Genomic DNA, 20,691 nt, shown 5'->3' on the forward strand with positions numbered 1-20,691 from the left:
GGTGATATTGTAAAAAGGTCAATCATCCTCCATTCATAAACACCCTCTTCAGAAGGTCAATAGCAAATTTAAATTGATCACCCAAGTACGTTGTGGGTAGTCGCAATGCTGCAAGAATAGACGGAAGGAAATTTGACATCTGGATGCCAAAAGCATGGTTTCTTCAGGAGAAAGCACCAATAAATACTGAGGTCCAAGTTTCTAATGGTAGGGATGCAGATGATCAATCTAATGCACAGATGGATTCATAAATAACAGTAGATGTGGCACATCATTAAAACTGCATCAAGATCCCTCCATTAACGGCAAAGCAAGATCACAAGTTATGTCTACATAAGCTCCAACTAGCAAAGATCACACAACAATATTAACAGTCAACAAGAGATAAATGGAAGAAGTACACCTAACAGTTGTGAATTACAGGGAAAACACATTTACATTAGCTTCAAATAGAATGGAGATATTGTACTGATGCGACATCAGTAGCACATTAGTCCCCTACTAGTTGTAGCTTTGCACAGATGGGGAGTAGCCCATTTTTACCGTGCAGAGCGTGTTCCTCCGGCCACAATTCAGTGGCTGTGAAATCCGTTCTCTCCATGGCTTTACTAAACTGCCGGTCTTTGCCGAGCCATGCCATTGAAATTAATTCACTTATCCTAGACCACGAGCTCGATGTGTTATTTCTCACGGAGACCTGGCTCTCCCCCAGCTCTGGCCCTGATATGGTCAGAGCACTCCCCCCAGGCTTTCATATACTCCACCTTGATAGACCTAAAGGGAGGGGAGGAGGAACTGCAGTTCTCTATAGAGACACGCTCGCCTGTAAGATCCAGAATGGAGGGGTGGCTGATTGTGAGAGCTTATAGTTCTCCCTTCGGTTGTCACCTACAGTGTCTCTGGTGGGCTTGTTGATCTATCGCCCTCCCGGACCGTTGGGTAGTTTCCCTAACTCTCTCTTGGAAATGACTGCACTTCTTGCCTCTTCAACTGCCAACTTTGTTGTTCTCGGCGATTTTAATATCCATCTTGAGGACACAGCCAATGCCACAGGAGTCGATCTGCTCGACGATCTCAGATCTTTTGGACTCAATTTGGCCAATTCGGGCGCGACCCACGAGAAGGGTCACCTGCTTGATCCCTTATTTTCTAACTTGGACCATCTTACTCCATCTCCGGCTCTTGCCCTACCTTGGACAGACCATTATTTGGTGTCCGCGTTATGGCAATTCGATAGCCGAGCTGCGATGGTCCCACGGGTTCACACCCTGGAGAGAGCTTGGTCGAGGCTCCCAGTTGACACCTGGGCGGCACACTTGGAGGCCACGCAGCCCTCTCAGGGAGCCAACCCGATAGTCGCTGACGCGAACTTCCACACCTGGCTCGTGGATTCTCTAGACACTCTCCTACCCAAAAAGAAACAACTTACGAGGGGGAAGAGAGTGGGCTCGGCACCTTGGTATTCATCAGAATTAAGAACTCTGAGGAAAGGATGTAAGAGGCTAGAGCGGTCCTGGAGGAGAGACTGGAGTGAGGCGAATCGTAAAGAATATCGTGCGGCCCTGAGCAGGTACAAATCCGCTATTCGGGTGGCAAAATCAGGATTCTTCGAAGAGCGCATTGGCTCTGCGGCCAACTCTTCCAAAGAGTCATTTAGGGTCATTAAGGAGCTACTCAATGCCCCCGACCCCCAGGTTTTCCACGAGGACCCTCGCAAAAAATGCACAGAACTGGCCTCGTATTTTAAAAGTAAAATCGACAACATACTGGCTTCCCTTCCCCGGCTAGGTGAGATCTCCTCTTTGGAGGACAATCCCAGCTCCCAACCTGAGTCACCATTGGCGGAGTTGGCTTCCCTTGGTCCAGTTACTAAGGAGGAAGTCCTGTCGGTGCTGGGATATATGAAGAGCGGCTCCCCGAAAGACCCAGCACCTATTAAATATCTTAAACAGGTGTCATCTTCTATCGTTGGCCCTGCTACGGACTTGATAAACCTGTCTCTCGCCCATGGGGTGGTCCCCCCCAGTTGGAAAGGGGCGGTGGTTAAGGCTCTTTTGAAAAAGCCTAACCTTGACCCCGCCGATCTCGCCAACTTTCGGCCTATCTCTTTGCTGCCGGGTATCAGTAAGGTGGCTGAGAAGCTGGTGAATAGCCGCCTCTCCAACTTCTTGGAAGCCAATTCCCTCCTGGGCGACTCCCAAACGGGTTTTCGGCCCGGTCAGGGGACCGACACCGCCCTGCTGGCGGTCGTGGAGAATGCGAGGAGCATGCTGGATTCGGGGGGGATCAGTGGCAGTGATCCTCCTGGACCTCAGCGCTGCTTTTGACACCGTGGACCATCAGGTGCTTCTCCAACGGCTGTCAGGGGTGGGGGTCACGGGTTTGGCCCTCAAATGGTTCGCCTCCTTCTTGGAAGGTCGTACATTTGAGGTGTGGGAAGGCCAGGAAAAATCATCTTCTACCCCTCTCCAGTGTGGTGTGCCACAGGGCTCTTCATTGAGCCCTACCCTATTCAACGTTTACATGGCCCCCCTGGAGAATGTGGTACGGCCGCTGGGTATCAAGATCATCAGTTACGCTGATGATACCCAGCTGGTGGTAGGCCTCTCCCAGTCGGCGCACCATCCCGACCGGCTGCACACGTGTCTTGAAAAGATCTACACGTGGATGTGCAGCTCAGCCCTAAAGTTAAATGGCTCCAAAACGGAACTGATGCTGCTGGGGTACTCCTCTCCATCTTTGCCCCCCAGCAGCTGGCCAGACTGTTTGGGACCGATGCCCCCCCCAAGCAGGAGATCAAGAGCTTGGGGGTATGGCTGGAGCAGGACCTATCATTTAAAACCCATGCCAAAAAGACTGCTGGCGTGTGCTTTGGCCTGCTCCGTTCAGCCCAGAAGATTCTGCCCCTGCTCCCAGTGGCCACTCGAAGGCTTCTCATCCAGGGACTTATTATCTCGCGGCTGGATTTCAGCAATGCGCTTTTCCTGGGCGCACCCGAATCTACCCTGAGCAGACTGCAGCAAGTGCAGAACGCAGCTGCCAGGCTTTTGACGGGTCTCCCTAGGCGGCAATCTGCCCGCCCGGCGTTGAGGGCACTGCACTGGCTCCCTGTGAAGGACCGGGTGAAATTCAAGTCACTCTGCATCGCCCATAAAGTCCTTCACGGGGTGGGTCCACCTATTCTTGAGGAGATGGTTCAGCCCTATAAGGCCTCTCGTTCCCTCCGCTCTGACCACCAACATCTCCTTCAGGTTGGCAGGGTGAAAAAGGCAAGAACTGGGGGCAGAAGGTTTTCAATAAATGTGGCCTCCTTGTGGAACTCACTGCCCCTACAACTGCGCTCCGAAGCCAGTCTCTTCAGGTTTCGTAAACTTTTAAAAACTTTTTTGTTCTCTGTTTGATCCTTGCATTCTTGCAGCTGTGTTATGTTCTGATAAGCGCGGGGATGCCTATTGGTAACCAGGCGCTATACAAAACTCGGAATAATAATAATTACCAAACCACACTTATGGCACTCCTGATGGAAATTACAATATACGGTATATACCCAATTCCCTAAATTATAAATTCCACACTAGAAGTTGTATCCTCTCCCTCTCTGAAATCTGGCTTGCTCACACTTCTCTTTTAATTAAACAGATTCCAGACCCCTCCATAACAAAAATATTCTTCAAACTTCCCTTGCTGGGGAAATTTAAATAGAAACCTGATCCAACACAACTTTCAGTACACATATTGAATGGCTGTGATCTAGAATTCGGCCAAAATGCAGTGAAGAAACTTCTCTCCAAATACTCAACATTCTATGCATTCCAGACGAAGGCAATACCTCACTGGCTGCATTGGATGAAACTGATCACAAAATGGAGGCTAGAAGGAAGGCAATGGCTACAATCCTTCACGGAACCAAGTTGAGTTTGTAAAAAATGGCTTCATACAAATCACACTACTGCTAAACAGGAGATACAAGGATCAATCCTTTCATCATACCTATTCAACTTTAACATGGAACTACATGCAATACTCAGACATAATGATGTCCCCCACCGCCATTTATCGACTTTACAAAACTATTACTCAGAATTTAACACTTCAACAACAACTAGTGTAAAAAAGAAAAAACCCTAGGAAAGCAATAAAATGGATGAGAGGAGCTTTTTTTAAAACCGAACCCAACAAAACAAGAATTTATTCCAACAAATTAACTCTGATCAGTCCAGAAAATGCCTAATCCGTACACCACTAGGCATTGCACCCACACTGTTTGGGTTTGCAACATCTTTAGAGATCATCATTGACCAAAACCTAACTGTGGTACTGCAGCTGTTCAAACTAAAATAGAATCATCTCAACTGCAGGCTATAACTCAAGCATTCAGCTCCCCTTCAGATCCCAGCATTGCATTGCAGTACAAGTATTAGTGTGCATACATATCCTGCTCACTATGCACTCGACTCAAACCACAGCTGACTGAACAGCCCCAATCAGGGCGAACCTTGTCTTCTGGTTGAAGGAAGACATGGCCTGGGAGTTCAGACTGGACTGTTCCATTTGAAGTAGGGTCAAGACTGATTTGCATATGGTTGGGTTCACAATTAGGTGGCATGGTCGACAAAATAACGATGGGTTTGAGCATTACACCAAGTGATTGCCATTGGCGAGATCCATTGCAAGCATGCCTCCGATCACCTTTTATTTGTTTTGTAAACATATGTATAGTTGCATTACACTGCTAGCTATTCTTCTCAAGTCAGCTCTAGCTCAAGGACATCATACATGCTGCAGTTCGCATGGTCAGTTGCAAATAGGATAAACAAATAAAAAAATCCAAAAACAAAATCACTGCCATCCAAGGATATCTGCACTGGCTTTATCTTGAAGACAATGTTCAATTTTATAATGGCCCGTTCCACTAGCACTGCACTACACATTGATTCACTCACCTATCTAATGAATATACCACAAACAGTAGACCACAGAAACATATTTCTAGCTATCTGGACACTTCACCCCCACCCTTTGACCTAAAAAATCTGAAATAACCGTTCCTTCTTCAATGAAGCTCCTTCACTATGCACTTGCCTACCCAAAGACACACTGAATCTTGGCTTCCAATCCTGGAGAGGACTACAGATTTACTTTTTCCATATCTACTTTAAACTGTGTTCTATTCTTCTGTGCAATTGTCCTGCTGCTCGTCTTTGCTGATCTATATTGTAACTTTCCCCCTTGGCACAAGAGACACTCCACTGCCAATGTGGCCTTTTCGGTGTTATAAAAAATAAATGTAATACAATAACATTCCTTTCTGGGAGACGCAAATGGACGACTAATATATCCCAATATCAAGTTAGACTTAATAAGCAATTCAATGGTGCATCTAGTGAATGAAGACAGTTTGTTTTGCAACCAGCCAACATGGAACCCATATTGTTGGAGCTTCTCAATGATTAGGTAAGAGGACACATTTGTTTTCTCTATGGATAGATTCTTTCCCAAATTCACAACTATTGTAAAAGTCGTTTTTTGTGTGTTTCAAATCTTATATCCAAGGAGACTACCAACCGGACCTACACAAACATTCCTGGATGTTCACACACAATTAAGAAACACAAAAAAGGACCCTAAACTACGAGGAGAGGTGGAAACACGAGGGTTTGTGCAGGGTTGGACAATCAAGCAGGTGGTAAAAAAGGTATTTGGTCTTACTTTTGAGGTCACGGATGAAGGAAACTGGCTTGATAGCATTGCCACTGTTTGCAAAAGCCTGGATCATGTGATTCTGCATGACGCATAACATACAGAACCCACCCGGAGGACCTAGAGGGAAAAGTGACAATAAGAGAAAATCAGGCAGTTGTTACTCTGAGCTTTTGCTAAAAAAAATCATTTAAAAATTAAGAAAACTGTACATTTCTGTTTGCACACTGCAGAGGTGGTGTCGGCAGCCACCTAGATTTGGAGCCCCGGTACTTCCCCAACCTTTTATTATGTTTTTATTATTTTAATTATTAAAAACATTACAAGTTATCTTCAAATAATGAAAGGAAAAAAAGAAAGCGAAACGCAACTCCTGCCTCTACATCAAACAGACAGTAGGATTTCTCAGTTTACATTTACTGGTTCTTACAATCAGCTGGGCCTGGTTTGCATAACCGACAGCTCGCAGTCTTATGGTCTTGCAAGCCATCGCATCTTTCTCATCTGTGAGCAGAACTTTGTCTATGTAGGTTGATAGTGTAAGCATAAGGAGTTCTCAGTGACACTCAATTTATGCCGGACAACTCGAATGTAACTATGCTCAGTTGGTACTGCTTACCTCGCCATTCTGCTGACTAGTCTGTATCTACAAAATAGGATTGTAAGGGAAGCCCAGATGTCATTCAGTCTTGACTTGGGCGGCATGAGGTCCCAGAAGGCACCTAGCTGTTCACTGCAGTAAGACATCTCAGAGTCAGTCTTTGGTGGCTCAAGGGAAACCCAGGCCCCACTGCAGAGTTAATCTCCTTTTTCGCCAATAGCATGACCAGAGCTATTAGATAACGGTGTAGAGCAGAGAAATCTTTCACATATCCCAATAATGCAATCTAGATCAACTACACGCCAAGGTGGCCCACTAGGTCAAACTTTATAAAGGGAATTGACGAGTAGTCGTGCACCAGGGGCAATGCCAACCACATAGGTAAAGTCAGCGCCTGGAGAGCCATATCTAATTAAGTTTGCATCAGCCCTCACCCCTGTCCAGTGTAAGAAAAAGCAGGTGTTTAATACACCTTAAGTAGACACTTAAAGAGTTTTATGCAGAGACTTCAGTGTGGCGAAAGACCCACCCAGTCATTTTACAGTGTTTAAGTGTACTGTAATGTCACAATCCTTTTCTGCCTACCAATGGCTTAGGAATTCCCTGCCGATAGCTCTGCAGGCTGTCTAATGGCGCCTGCACTGCTGCACCTAAGGCCCCGCTCATACCAGATATAAGTATGAACAGACAGCCCATGAACTACGAATCAATTATTGAACACGTCATCAAAGCGGTAAGGCCCTAATTATTAATGGCCTGTTAAATTCCGGGAATGTGTGGTAATTCATGCTTTTGCAGCAGGCACTGCACCTTTCACAATTTTTCTCCAGTTACATTTTGGCAGGTCAAACCTTCCAAACTTTAGCAGGTGGTGGAGGGTATCGTCAGTAAAGCCTGGGACATGAGTATTTTGGTGTAGTAAGCACCAAAACCTAATTGTTTTGCCCCATTTTGAAGGCAAAACGTATACCAGGTAATAATTATCGAACACGATTAACCCTAGACAACTTGGGGGCATATGTATGAAGCCCATTTTCAATCAATCAATCATATCATTTATAAAGCGCACTACTTACCCGTGAGGGTCTCAAGGCGCTAGGGGGGTGAGGGGTGCCGCTACTGCTTGAAGAGCCAGGTCTTGAGGAGTCTTCTGCAGGGCAGCAGGTCTTGGGTCTGCCGTAGGTGGGTGGGGAGGGTGTTCCAGGTCTTGGCAGCGAGGTGGGAGAACGATCTGCCGCCGGAGGTCGCTCTTCGGATGCGGGGGACTATGGCGAGGGCAAGGTCGGCAGAGCGGAGCTGGCGGGTGGGGGTGTAGAAGCGGAGTCGTCTGTTGAGGTACGTTGGTCCGGTGTTGTGGAGTGCCTTGTGTGCGTGGGTGAGGAGCTTGAAGGTTATCCTCTTGTTAACGAGGAGACAGTGCAGGTCTCTCAGGTGGGGTGTAATGTGGCTTCGGCGAGGTATGTCGAGGATCAGGCGTGCCGAGGCGTTCTGGATGTGTTGAAGCCATCTCAGGAGTTTGGCAGAGGCTCCTGCGTAGAGGCCGTTTCCGTAGTCCAACCTGCTGCTGACTAGGGCCTGAGTAACCGTTCTTCTCGTTTTGGTGGGGATCCACTTGTAGATCCTGCGGAGCATGCGAAGGGTTTGAAACAGGAGGAAGAGACGGCGTTGACCTGCTTAGTCATGGAGAGGGTGGAGTCGAGGAAGACCCCAAGGTTGTATGCGTGGTCGGTGGGTGTTGGAGCTGTTCCCAGCGCGGTCGGCCACCAGGAGTCGTCCCAGGCCGACGGGGTGGATCCGAGGATGAGGACCTCAGTCTTGTCAGAGTTCAGCTTCAGTTGGCTGTTCGTCATCCTTTCGGCGACAGCCTTCATTCCTTCGTGTAGGTTGGTTTTGGCGGTGTGGGGGTCCTTGGCGAGGGAGAGGATCAGCTGGGTGTCATCGGCGTAGATGATGTTGAGGTCGTGCAGTCGGGTGACGTGGGCGAGTGGTGCCATGTAGATGTTCAACAGCTTAGGGCTGAGGGATAAGCCCTGGGGTATGCCGCGGATGATCTTGGTGGCTTCGGAGCGAAAGGGGGGAAAGGTGGACGTTCTGTGTTCTGTCGGATAGTAAGGAGGAGGTCCACGCCAGGGCCTTCTCTAGGATCCCGTTGTCGTGGAGGCGTGTTCGTAGTGTACGGTGGCAGACCGTGTCGAAGGCGGCTGACAGGTCCAGGAGGTCGAGGGCCGCTGTTTCTCCGTTGTCTAGTAGGGTCCTGCTGTCATCGGTGGCGGCGATGAGGGCAGTTTCAGTGCTGTGGTTGCTGCAGAACCCAGACTGGGAAGGGTCCAGGATGCTGTTCTCCTCGAGGTAGCAGGTCAGTTGTTTGTTGACGGTCTTCTCGATGACCTTCACCGGGAACGGGAGCTGGGAGATGGGCCGGAAGTTCTTGAGGTCCTTGGGGTCCGCCTTGGGTTTCTTGAGTAAGGCGTTGATCTCGGCGTGCTTCCAGATCTCCGGGAAGGTTGCTGTCTCGAAGGAGATGTTGACTTTCCGGAAAAGGGGTTGTGATGGCTGTGCTGGCTTTCTTGAAGATGTGGTGTGGGCATGGGTCTGACGGAGATCCGGATTGGATGGTGTTCATGATCGTGATGGTGGTGTCGTCGTCGTTGGTCCAGGAGAGTATGCAGTTGGTGCTGGTGGTGGTCGTGGGGGCAGAGGTCTCAGTGTTTGTTGGGGCGGTCATGGCGTTGAAGCTGCTGTGGATGTCTGCGATCTTGCGGGCAGTCTTTAGCTTTGAGGGAAACAAAGTGTCTACATTGTAAATAAACCAAATACACATAGCTTCATGTTGTTAAATAACTAAAAAAACTAAGATATCTGTGTTTGTTGTAGGAAAAATGGCCAAATAAAATGCCGCAAAATTGCCGGTAAATTTCCATATTTGTGCCGCTAAATTTCCATTTTCTTGCCGCTAAATTTGCTAATCCATGCCACTATATCCTGGGGGGGTCTGATTAATGAATGCAAAGTGATGGGGGAAGCACGCAGCGTGGGAGGCTTCTGGAAGTGAAGGCCACTCAAGAAGGAAGTCGAAGGTTCCTGGTGGTAAAAGGGAAAATACATTTTGAGCAGTAAAGGAAAGGGCGTCAGATAGAATGCGCGGTGGCAAGTAGAACTCACTAAACAGCCGCTTGGGAGCTTCTGAACTGAAGAATCAATCTCGAAGGAAGCCGGAGTATCTTTAGGGTAAAGGGGTGAATTAGTGTGGAGCATTGAAGGAAAGCGCATCGGTGAGAGGGCGCGTTGGCGCGGTGAACTCACTGGAGCACCGGGATGAGAAGTCGGGCTGGGGAAGTATCAACCAGGGTCGGGGTACCGATCCACTTTGAAACAGGAATTTGCAGAGTCATGTGGTCCGATAGCTGGCTCCGGAGTGCGGGGGAAATGCGGGGCAAACGGGTTAGATAGGCAGGAGCCACTGTTGTAGCCAGAGGCGAAGCAATGCGCGGGCAGAGGTTTAAACTGAGGAGTGGTCAAGGGGGAATCAATCCAATGACAGGAGGATGCACTGCAAGGAGTGCTGAGCCGCCACGTACGTGTGCGGCTGGTCAGGTGTCTGCCTGCAGTGTAAAGTTTCGGTAGTGAAATACTGCATTTCCGGGGATGGGGTGTCACAGCATCATGTGATGCATGACACGACTAGGGGGGGTTGTGAACAGGTCGCATCAAAGGAGCGCGCGGCTGGAAGAGGCGTGCAGGAAGGGAAGGAGTACAGGAGATTTGGGCACATAGACCGGGATTCGATCCACATAATTACAGTGCAGCAAGCAATGCATAACAAGGGAGCTAAATGGGTCAGTGTTGTTAATGTTAAATACGCCTGCAGCATAAATCAATTAATTGCGGTTGAATACATGGGTGTGAGAAATTGCAGACAAAATTACAAAACACGCGTTTAAACAAGGCATGAAAAATCAACAAAGATAAATGTCGCAAATTTGGAACCTGGCCGAGTTGGGGTATTTTATGTCAGTATCCTCAATTTACATATTGTGAATGAAAGGCCAGGGGGGGGGGGGGGATGAGAGGGAAAGGGGTGGGGAGGTGGTAAAAGAATTGGGAGGCAGGAGCCCAGGCAATTAGATCTGTCTGGGTGCTTGGTATTATATTAAGCGGAAGGTTCCAAAGTCTAACGGTAGTCCTGAAGAAAAGGTAGTAGCTCTCAGTGATTGTCAGTGAGGGTGAGGCAATCACAGTTGCACTGTACTATTCCACTCATCAATGGTGTTAAGATCAAGGTTAACTGAGTTACAACGAGTGATCTATTGGCATTCGCTCCTGTTAAGTAGTGCTTGGAGATTGCCACCTCTGGTGGGCAGTTGGGGTTGATCGATCACCTGCCAGGTCATTTCAAGTTCAGTGTGGGTTTTTTCAAGGTAGTGTGAAACTAAAAGGTGCTGTTAGGACTTTGCAGTGAATCTTGCTTTTGTGTTGTATTATTCTTTGTTTTACCATTTGGGCGGTTTGGCCAATATATATCAGGTCAGCAGAGAAGCAAATGGCTTAGATGACGTTATGAAAATGGCAATTAGGTAAAGTTCTAAATTTGTAGGTTTTGTTGTTGACCGTAAATTCTTTTGTGTTAAGTGTGAGGTCACACACTACGCAGGACTGGCATCGGTAATGTCCGATGACCGGTGGTAAGCCCCAGGTGGCCGTGATGGAGCTTTGTTGAACAGGTTTCGTAGGCCAAGTGATGGCATGCACCAGATGATTGGACAGCTTACTTCCACGTTGATAGGAGAAACGGGGAGGGTCTCTGAAGGCCTCATGAGTTCTCAGTGAGGGTGTTGGAAAGGGGAGTCTCTGGTTGGCGCAGTGCAGCACGGACCCTCTCTTCCACGTCAGGGCTAAGGGTTACCTTCAAGAACAACCTCTGCTTACCCTCTAGGTAGTGTGGCGCAAGCAGTCTAGGCTAATCTCTGGGGCACATTGGGTTAAACATTTGCAATATCATACCAACACAGCCAACCCACCACACAATGACACCAAACTGTATTGTATTAAAAATATATTCTCTTTATATACTTTTTAGAAGCAGGCTTGTAAATACAGTCTTGGTTACTTTTGAATGTGAAGCTCCAGTTACTCTTAATAATGTCACAGTTCTTTCAAATGCAATGTTTTGGGCCTTCTGGCCAGGTTTAGCAAGGTTCAGTGTTTTCTAGCGCCTCAATGCGCTTTCCTCCGTCTCCGCTCACTGTCTCGGAGAAAATCGGGCCCGGTCTGCCAAAACTCACGCTTCCCGCGTGAGCAACGCAAGGCACGGCCGGGTCGGCTCTCGCAAGGAGTCACCCCTCGGGGCGCGACTCGAGTGAAGGGGGGCCGCGGGCCACAGGGAGCGTCAGGAGGGGCCTCGGGGGCCAGGAGCAGTGCGAGCCTCCGACTCAGGGGAGGCTCGCGCTGCAGGGCAGACAGCAGCTGCGGGGCTCCCGGGATGGCCAAGATCACACGGCGCGGTGCAAGCTCAGATTGCAGGACGCTCGGACCGCGAGGGGGGCAAACACAGTACCTTTGGATTCTTTGGTGATCTCGAAGCGGACGGCTGCAGGGGGAGCTGTCCCACGTCGCGTTGCTTCCTTGACGGACGAGGCGAGCTGCGGCTCGAGGCAGCAAGTCACGGGTCACCCGGGGGCGGCGGTGCTCGATGGGGTCACAGGTCCTTTCCTCAGTGTCTGCTTCGGTCCTGACGGCGGCGGCTGAGTGTGGCGCAGTGGCAGTACGGTCCCCAAGTGCGGGACGTACCCAGCCAAAGTGCCGGTCGCGGGGATGCCCTTTCAGCGGGGCAGGCAGGCAGGACGCTGATCAGAGGGGGAGGACAAAGGGCGGCAGTCCGTCTTTGCGGGGGAATCTACAGCACTTGAGCCCAGTAGACTTCGATGCTTGGACCGGACGGGTCCTCCGTTACTTTGTTCTCGATGGCAGAATGCAGACGCCGTCACGGTGCTCGGGCCAGCGGCGGCTGGGCCTCACGTTGCTAGGGCGACAGGCTTAGCCCACGGTCACGGTGTGCAGGGGGTGTAGATGCTCTCGTCCTCCTTAATCAGCGCTGCAGCGATAAGCAGCACACACAGCAGATGCCTTGGTCAGGGAGGGTAGCGCCCACTGTTCCTGGGGCGCTGGTCAGGGGGCAAGTTCCACAGCAAGCCCTTGGAGATCTTTTTAGAAGTTTGGCACAAAGTTCAAATAAAAGCAAAAGTCTCTTGTAGTCTCTTCTTTTCCTCTCCTTCTGCAGCAAGGCACCAGACACAGGCCAGAGACAGCACTCCTCCTTGTAGTCCTTCCAGGTCCTTCTCTTCGGGCAGAGTTTCTTCTGTAGCGCAAACAGGATCTAATTTACAAGGAGCAGGGCTCCTACTTTTATACCCAGTTTCTTTTGTTCTTACAGGCCAGGGGGGCCTTTGCATAACTGCGCTCAGTCCCTGAGCACTTGTGGTGGGTACTTCTGCTTCTGCATTCAGTGTGAGGGCAGGCACATCAGCCGCTCCCCAGGGGGGCGGAGCCGGCATTGTGAGGACAGGGGCAGCCTGGAGCACTTTGTTGACAAGCTTCGGTCCTTCCTGGGCCAGGTGCAGGCAGAGTCATCAGTCGCTCCCCAGGAGGGCGGAGCCAGCATTGTGGAGGCAGAGTACAGCCTGATGCAACATTCAGGGAAACTCCCACCCCCCACTAAGGTGTCATCCTGCTATTCACCACCTGTCAACTCCCAGCCCTGTCACTCACACACACCAGACAGTCAGATCCACATCCAAGCAGAGGCGGGCTGAAATGGTTAGGCAAGCAAATGCTAGCTTTCTAAAAGTAGCATTTGCAAACACAGGATATTAAAATAAACTTTACTAGAAGTATTTTATTATTCTGAGTTCAGGCATACTAAACATTAATTTCTACCATGTTCCCTGAGCCTGCTGGGATTATAGAGTGGAATAATTCCAGCAGCCCATCTGGCCTAAAGGGAACTGGTAGCCTTACAATAGTGAAAAACGAATTTGGCAGTAATTCACTATTAGGACATGCCACACACATCAGAGCATGTCCTACCTTACACTTACAATGCACCCTGCCCTCAGGCCTACCATAGGGGTGACTAATATGAAGTTAAGGGAAGGTTTAGGGGCTGGCAAGTGTGTGCACTTGCCCAGCCAGCATGACAGTACCAGACTGCACGCAGGTTCTGCAATGGCAGACCCTAGACACATTTTAAAAGGCTGCTTCTGTGGGTGGCGCAACCAGCGCTGCAGGCCCACTAGCAGTATTGGCATTTACAAGCCCTGGCACTCCTGGTGCACTTTACTGGGGACTAACAGTAAATCCAATGAACCAATCATGGACATCAATCACATGTACACTTTACATTAGGGAGCACTTGCACTGCGGCACGGGTTGGCCGTGGCGCAGTGCCCTGAGTAGCGGACACCAGCAAAACATTTGAGGCACAACAGCAAAAAGTGGAAGGGAAACTCACGCCAAGGTGCCAGGTCTAACAGAGGGTCAATTATGTTTGATGATTTTGCTGACTTGTTTGCTGCAGGGACTGAACTTAGAGACAAATGTTATCCTGGTATTGACTCTTTTAGCTCTAGGAGATAAGAGCTGGTCCCGGTGGCAGTACATTGCTCTTTTTCAGGCACAGGAGACCAGTCGTGCGGGGTAACCTCTGTAGATTAACTTGTTGATGAGGATATCGGATTCCTGGAAGAAGCGTTTACGCCAATTGTAAATCCTGCAGATGCGCAATAGTTGGCCATATGGGAGGCCTTCCCCGAGGCCGTGCAGGTGGTAGCTGGAGTATTGTTGTAATGTATTGCGTTCTGCAGGTTAGCGATATAAGGTGGTTTCAATTTTACCATCTTCCCCATGTATGGTGATGTCCAGGAATGGTAGGTCGTTTCATTTGTAGTCTGAGATGAATTTGAGGTGAGGCTGTGACGAAGGCGTCAAGGAGTCAGTGGAATCCTTCCATAGAAGAAGAATATAATCTATGTAACGTCGCCAGAGGGAAATCTGTGTCTGGAAGGGGTTGTTGGGGGTGAGTATATTAGTCATTTCCAGATCATGTACAAAGAGAATGGCGATGTTGGGGGCAAAACAAGCCCCCATAGAGATACCTTTTGATTTGTAGATAAAATGTGTCCTGATAGAGGAAATAATTATTCTCCAGGGCAATGTGTAATAGATCCATTATGAAATCGGTAGGAATCAAGGTGGGTCTGATCTCCAGCAGTCCTTCAATGACCAAGAGGCCCTCATCAGGGGGGATGTTGGTGTATAGTGACTCAATATAGAGTCCTGCCATGAGTTCGGTGCTAACCTCAAAGGGTCTGTCATCGATGGTTCTTATGAGGTCCATGCTATCATATATGAATGTCTCTGTTTGAAGGACAAAGTCCTTTATGATCGTGTCGATATAGTTGCCCAGGGGCTCCAGGACAGAGCCGCAACTGGATACAATTGGACGTCCAGGGGATTGGTACTGTCTTTGTGTATTTTAGGTAATACGTAGATCACCGGTGTTCTGGGAATTTGGTTACTTAACCACATCGCTGCGGCGGCTATTCCGCCGCAACGCTAAGGGGGCGGGGCGGCAGCGCGGCGGGCGCATGCGGTTGGGCTGTGCTCATGACGGAGCAGTTCCGTCATTGCCCCGCCCGCTCAATGGAACGCCCAGCGCAGGCTCGGAATCCGCAACGCGCAGGCGCGGCGAGCGGGCCATGACGGAACCGCTCCGTCATCAGCACAGCGCCGCCGCAGCTGATGACGGAGCGGTTCCGTCCTCAGCATCGAAAGAGTTAAAAAGGTGAATTCCTTTTAAGTCTGCGTTTCCCACATTTGCTGCTGCTAAGACAGGCAGTGTGATCACTCCAAGGGGTCAGGAACAAAGGCTCGGGCAGGAAGGTGGTCACACTTCCCTCCTCCCAAGTAGTCCAGTGAAGAGTCACAGCAAGGCGGTGAGCTTCAAAGGCTGCACCACCTCAGATAAGCATCAAGGCTGACTCCGAAGAGGAAACAGCCCTCCCTGTTTGCAAGGCATAGTTGCCCGGATAGGCTGGAATATAGTTATTCAAAGAGGTATAAACCCCCAGTAGGCTAGCCACACCCCCAGGGTGGGCAGCCTGGTCTGCACACTAAAATGTGATTCCTGCCATCTTTAGGAGTGGCAGAATATATGGTTCTGGGTAGAGAACATGACACCCCCGCCCCCCACATCCCCAGGATGTGATTACCTCAGGGGGAGACTAGCTGTGAACTACCAGCCCATTGGCTACTTGCTCCCACACCCCTAAATCTAGGATTTAGGGGACACCCCGGACACCAGAACCTCAGTTCTGAACAACCTGCATCAAAGAGGATAGAATATACCTGTGTCTGCGACAACCAGACTTGCGTAAAGCAAAAATAGGATACCCTGCACCTGTGGCATCACTACTGGAACTGCCTGATCAAGACCCGTCCTAAGCTACCTCTGTTCCCCCGGACACAATGACCCTTGTGGAACCCTGAAGGACCCTCAGACTCCCCTGGCCTAATGCCACTAGTCCTTTGCAAACTGCAAGTAAAACAAAGATTTGGATTCGAAGAATCACTGGCCATCAGGCCCTACGAGAAACTGCCCAAATCCAGATGGTCTAGTGCATTGTGGGAACTGTATCCCTATCTTCCGCAAGTTATAGGCATCTACCACGCTCCCCAGGACCATCAGATGTCAAAGTTATTTTCTGCTCCCCATACAAGTGCAAGGCTAGTTGGTTGCCAGTCCGGTAACCGACCCCTTCACTAGACTCTGCATCTAGAGGGAACTCCATCCGACCTTCGAAAAAACGTCAGCAACCACTCTGTTGTGTTTTTGCATCTTTTCCCCCTGCAGCACTGATTTAGCAGTTAAAGCTGCTCTCCCACATCTCCTGTTCAGCACCAGGAACAGCCAGGACAACTCTGCACTCTGACTCCATGGGCCAGGTAAAACGGAACTGACTGTCCTGGCTTGGTCCTAGGACCCGCATCACCTTTACCCTGCAAGGGTACCATGCAACTACACTTGCAAGTGACCAATTGTCACTAGTGGTTTCTCCCATTGACTGCAATGATAAATCTCCATAGTATTATTTTGCCCCGTTTTAAAATTGCTTAAAAAATTTGCAAATCCGGTTAAATATACGCTATTCCATTCGTTTTGGGGTCTAAATTAGGATAAGAATACACAATTTCTATAAATCTTCAAAGGGAAGGTGCACCAGGAAAGAAGTTCAATTTAGCACGGTTAAGTCCATCATCTCCGTTTATTTATCCTTTGTATTGTACAATTAAAAAAAAATCAGCTAACGCGTTTCGTTCCTTGTTACATAGGAACTTCACCAGGGCTTAAAATACAGTATGTCGTGATCACAATACTTGAAAATATTTGTTGATTTACTACCCTGGGACAACCATAATTTCAAGGGGTTAAATTCATCCCATCCACAGAGGGTATAAAGTCGCCATATCTTGTCCAGAGTCCTATAGGCTGCAAAGATAACCTGTGGTCTGACTATTTCTATAAATTGGTGTTGTGTCAATTACTTGTCGTCCATATTGGTACTCTGAAATGCTTAACACATGCTCCTGGAGTAAAGTCTGACTGCTCTTTGCCATACTATCAGGATTGAGCTAAGGATTTATTAGTGTGAATCCAAGGACCATCTTGGGGTATCGTGATAGTATTACATCGTGAGGTTTAGCCCCCACACAATACTCCACTTTCCTACATAAACATTGAGCTGGGAAGTTTCCAGTGGCGGACCAAACACTTGCAAGGGGATGTCACTTTAGATGGCCGGCAGGGGAGGGTGCTGGGAGGACTCTGCGACTGCTCATGCCCCTTCCCCTAGTTCGGGGGGGTGAGGTTATGTTATGTTAAGATTATTTGCTATAGCGAGCGACTTACCTGGGGGCATCTCGGCGCTTCTGTGGATCTTAACAGGAAACACGTATTAGATGGTTCAGAATAAGTAGGTTTTAAGTAGTTTCCTAAATGTAATGTATTTGAACGTGGATCGCCGTGAGAGTCTTGGGCTTGGTGCCTTGATCTTGGATCCCCTCTACGTGGACTTGTGTACCTTTTGCTGATTACTGGTCCTGGAACCTTGCTCCCTGGCATCGGTTACAGCTTCTTTGACACTCCTGGAGATGCAGATGCCAAAATCGTAAAAGGGGGCACTTCACAGGGGCAACAGAACTCCATGGAAAAATATGCCAGGCCCGGCTTGGCTGAAGGAGGCAAGCAGTGGTTGCACAGGGAGACACGGTGCCAATCACAATGGGGACAAACCATTTACTGCAGCCATATAAGGGTAGGATTGACGGGGTGGGCACATTGAAACCAAACTCTACTTCCAGGACTCGGTTGGCTCACCAGTGACACTCTGGAAGGTTTATAAAACAGTGCTAAGAGACACATCCCAAAACATTGTCTCTCTCATAAATAAAGACAAAGATCAAGACGTAATTACACTGGAATGCCACATCAGAATAATGGAGATTGGCAATGCTGAGATGGAAGATGAGAAGTGGCTGCTACGTATTGTGGCCTTAACAAATGAGTATCGCCATCTAATTTCCGATTTGGCCAAACAGTTCCAAAGAACTAAACGAAAACCGTACAAAGTGGGGGACAGAGCGAGGAGGCTACTGGCATGGTTTAGCAGAAGGGAAGAGGCAGACAGGTGGGTGAGGAAGTTGGAATCATCAGGCAGCTCTCGGATAAGAATGGACAAGGGGATAGCAGAGAGGTTTGCACAATACTACTGAGACCTCTACAGCCTGCGGGCCCCCAACTCGGAGGGAGAGATCGAGACCTTCTTGGGACAGCTGCCACTCCCGCAGCATACACCCAAGGATAGGATTAGCCTGGATCAGGACCTCACCTTAGAGAAACTGTCAGAGGCACTGGGGTTGGTGCAACCTCGGAAAGCTCCAGGTCCCAACGGTATTCCAGTAGAATTATATAAACAAGCATTTGCAACGAACGAAATCAAAGATATGGAAAAGGGACCTCAGATCAATAAACTCTGTTGATCTAGCTGCCCATTGTAAATCTGCCCTCTCCTTCCAAGCGGACATGATTGAGGTGCAGTTACTCACGGACTCCTACAATTCGACCATCTCCAACATCATGGATGACATGGCTCCACTCCAACACAAAAATTCCTTAACAAATATATCCAAACTGTGGTATAATTGAAACTTAAAAACGGAACATCGCAACCTTAGAACAGTTGAACATTCCTGGAGATCAAATCCCTCCTCAGACCAACTTAAATTTCTGAGAGATGTTAGGAGCCTCTACTACAAACAAATCAAGGGCGCCAAGGCTAACTACTTCAGACACCAATTGGATCAAGCGGCAAACCGTCCCAAGAAACTTTTCGAATTGGTCAAACAGCAATCAGTTGTAGGTCCAAACCTCTCTGAGCCTGGAGGCAACCAACCCTTTTGCGACGAACTTGCTGCTTTCTTCATTGAGAAATCAAGGCTCATCTCCACTGACCTCGCCTCTAAGAAGGCTCTACTGCCCTCCTCCAGGGGTGCATCTGCCCTTGACCCCTTAGAAAAGAGAAACTCTACCACCCAGAACACATAGAACAATGTGTCATGGGGCAACTTTACCACATTTAGTGAAGAAATCAAAAAGATCCTCCTGAATATTAACCCATCCAACCACTTCAGTGACCGGTTACTCCCGGCCATCTTCAAAGAAATCAAGAATGCACTCATCCCCACCTGGACAAGTATTGTAAATACTTCTCTATCACAAGGCACGATCCCGGACTGCCTAAAAGCAGCTCAGGTATCACCTATACTAAAAAAAACTAACGCTGACACAGCTGATCTCAATAACTTCCGACCTATCTCCAACATCCCCACCCTAGCGAAACTCCTTGAAAAATGCGTTAGAGAAGTACCAACTCCTAGACCAGCATCAACCCGGCTTTCAGAAGGGGCACAGCACCAAATCTGCTCTCATTCATGTTATGGATGACATTTTTAAAATGCTCGATCAAAACGGATCCTGCCTCCTGATCCTCCTTGACCTTTTCTACGCTTTTGACACTGTTAATCAGGACAACCTCCTATCCTTTCTGCAAAACAGGATGGGTTTTTCTGATCAGGTGTTACAATGTTTCTCGTCCTTCCTCCACCACAGATCTCAAAAAGTCAGGGCAAAGCACTCTCTTTCCTAGCCCTCTCCAGTATTCATGGGGGTCCCCCAAGGATCTTCCTTATCTCCTATCCTATTCAACCTTTTCCTGGAACCATTAGCTAACTCACTAAATTCCACGGGTATTCTTTTCCATATGTATGCTGACGACACGTAACTATCTGAAAATCGCATCCCCGGTAAACATCATCTCACTCAACACTACCCTAACATTTACTCAAAACTGGTTAACTGAGAACAATCTCCTGCTCAACACCTCTAAAACGGAATTCCTGCTCATCTCTCCTCTGAACCACATATCCAAGCTAGACCTTTGGATGAGTCACCTCACTGCTTTCAACTGCACTCCTCTCATCATAGACTTAGCCAAATCTCTCGGAGTCATCATGGACAAGCACCTGAATATGAAAAATGATATCAGCAATATATGTTAGGGAGCAAACCACTTGATGAGGACACTCAAATATCAAACCTTTCCTTCCACTTAATGACTTCAAGCAGGTGGTCTAAGCGCTTTTCCTGCCGAAGCTAGATTACGGCAGCGCTACACTCTGTGGCCTTCCCAAATAGACCCAGGCTCTACTAAGGGCATCACGGAATGCTACTGCTAGACTGGTTACAGGCACCAAACGCAACGAGCACATATCCCCAGTCCTAAAATCTCTTAATGGGCTCCCCTAAGAAGCACAAATTCAATTAAAGATAGCCGTTGTGACGCACAAAGCCATCCACTTCAATACTCCCAGGTACCTGGTGCAAAAACTTAAACTAGCTTGCGGTGTAAGAGCCTCAAGAAGCGCCACTACTTTCCTCTTGAAACCACTAATCCTAAGCAAAAAGAGAACTTGTCATCGGGCCTTCTCTGGCTCTGCCCCGAAAAATATGTAACTCTCTACCACCGGAAGTACACAGAATCTCCTCAACAAAGGTTTTCAAACTGGAAGTCAAAAGATTCCTTATGAATAAATTCCTACCATAAGTGGGCCAGGCTCTCCTGCTCGATGACATTGTTCCTACTACCATCATTTACAACTACTGTTCTTCACCACATACTGTGCCCCCCTTCGCTACCCATGTACAACTGTTTATTATAACCCTCTGTGTTGCATTTGTCTTGTAATCTGCGATCACTCCTGTTTTTACTCCTACCTGA

General features: G+C 48.6%; 1 protein-coding gene across 7 annotated transcripts in view; it reads right to left on the reverse strand.

Moving 5' to 3' along the window:
• Positions 1 to 20,691, reverse strand: part of USP36 (ubiquitin specific peptidase 36) — a 755,622-nt gene that overhangs the window by 644,706 nt on the left and 90,225 nt on the right. For all 7 annotated transcript variants that reach the window (XM_078653946.1, XM_078653951.1, XM_078653945.1 and 4 more), the window contains one exon: positions 5,710 to 5,820. In XM_078653946.1, the coding sequence (XP_078510072.1) occupies positions 5,710 to 5,820 (111 nt within the window). The remainder of the gene's footprint in view (positions 1 to 5,709; positions 5,821 to 20,691) is intronic.

The sequence above is a fragment of the Lissotriton helveticus genome, chromosome 7, assembly GCF_964261635.1.
Source record: "Lissotriton helveticus chromosome 7, aLisHel1.1, whole genome shotgun sequence".
Classification (NCBI taxonomy): domain Eukaryota; kingdom Metazoa; phylum Chordata; class Amphibia; order Caudata; family Salamandridae; genus Lissotriton; species Lissotriton helveticus.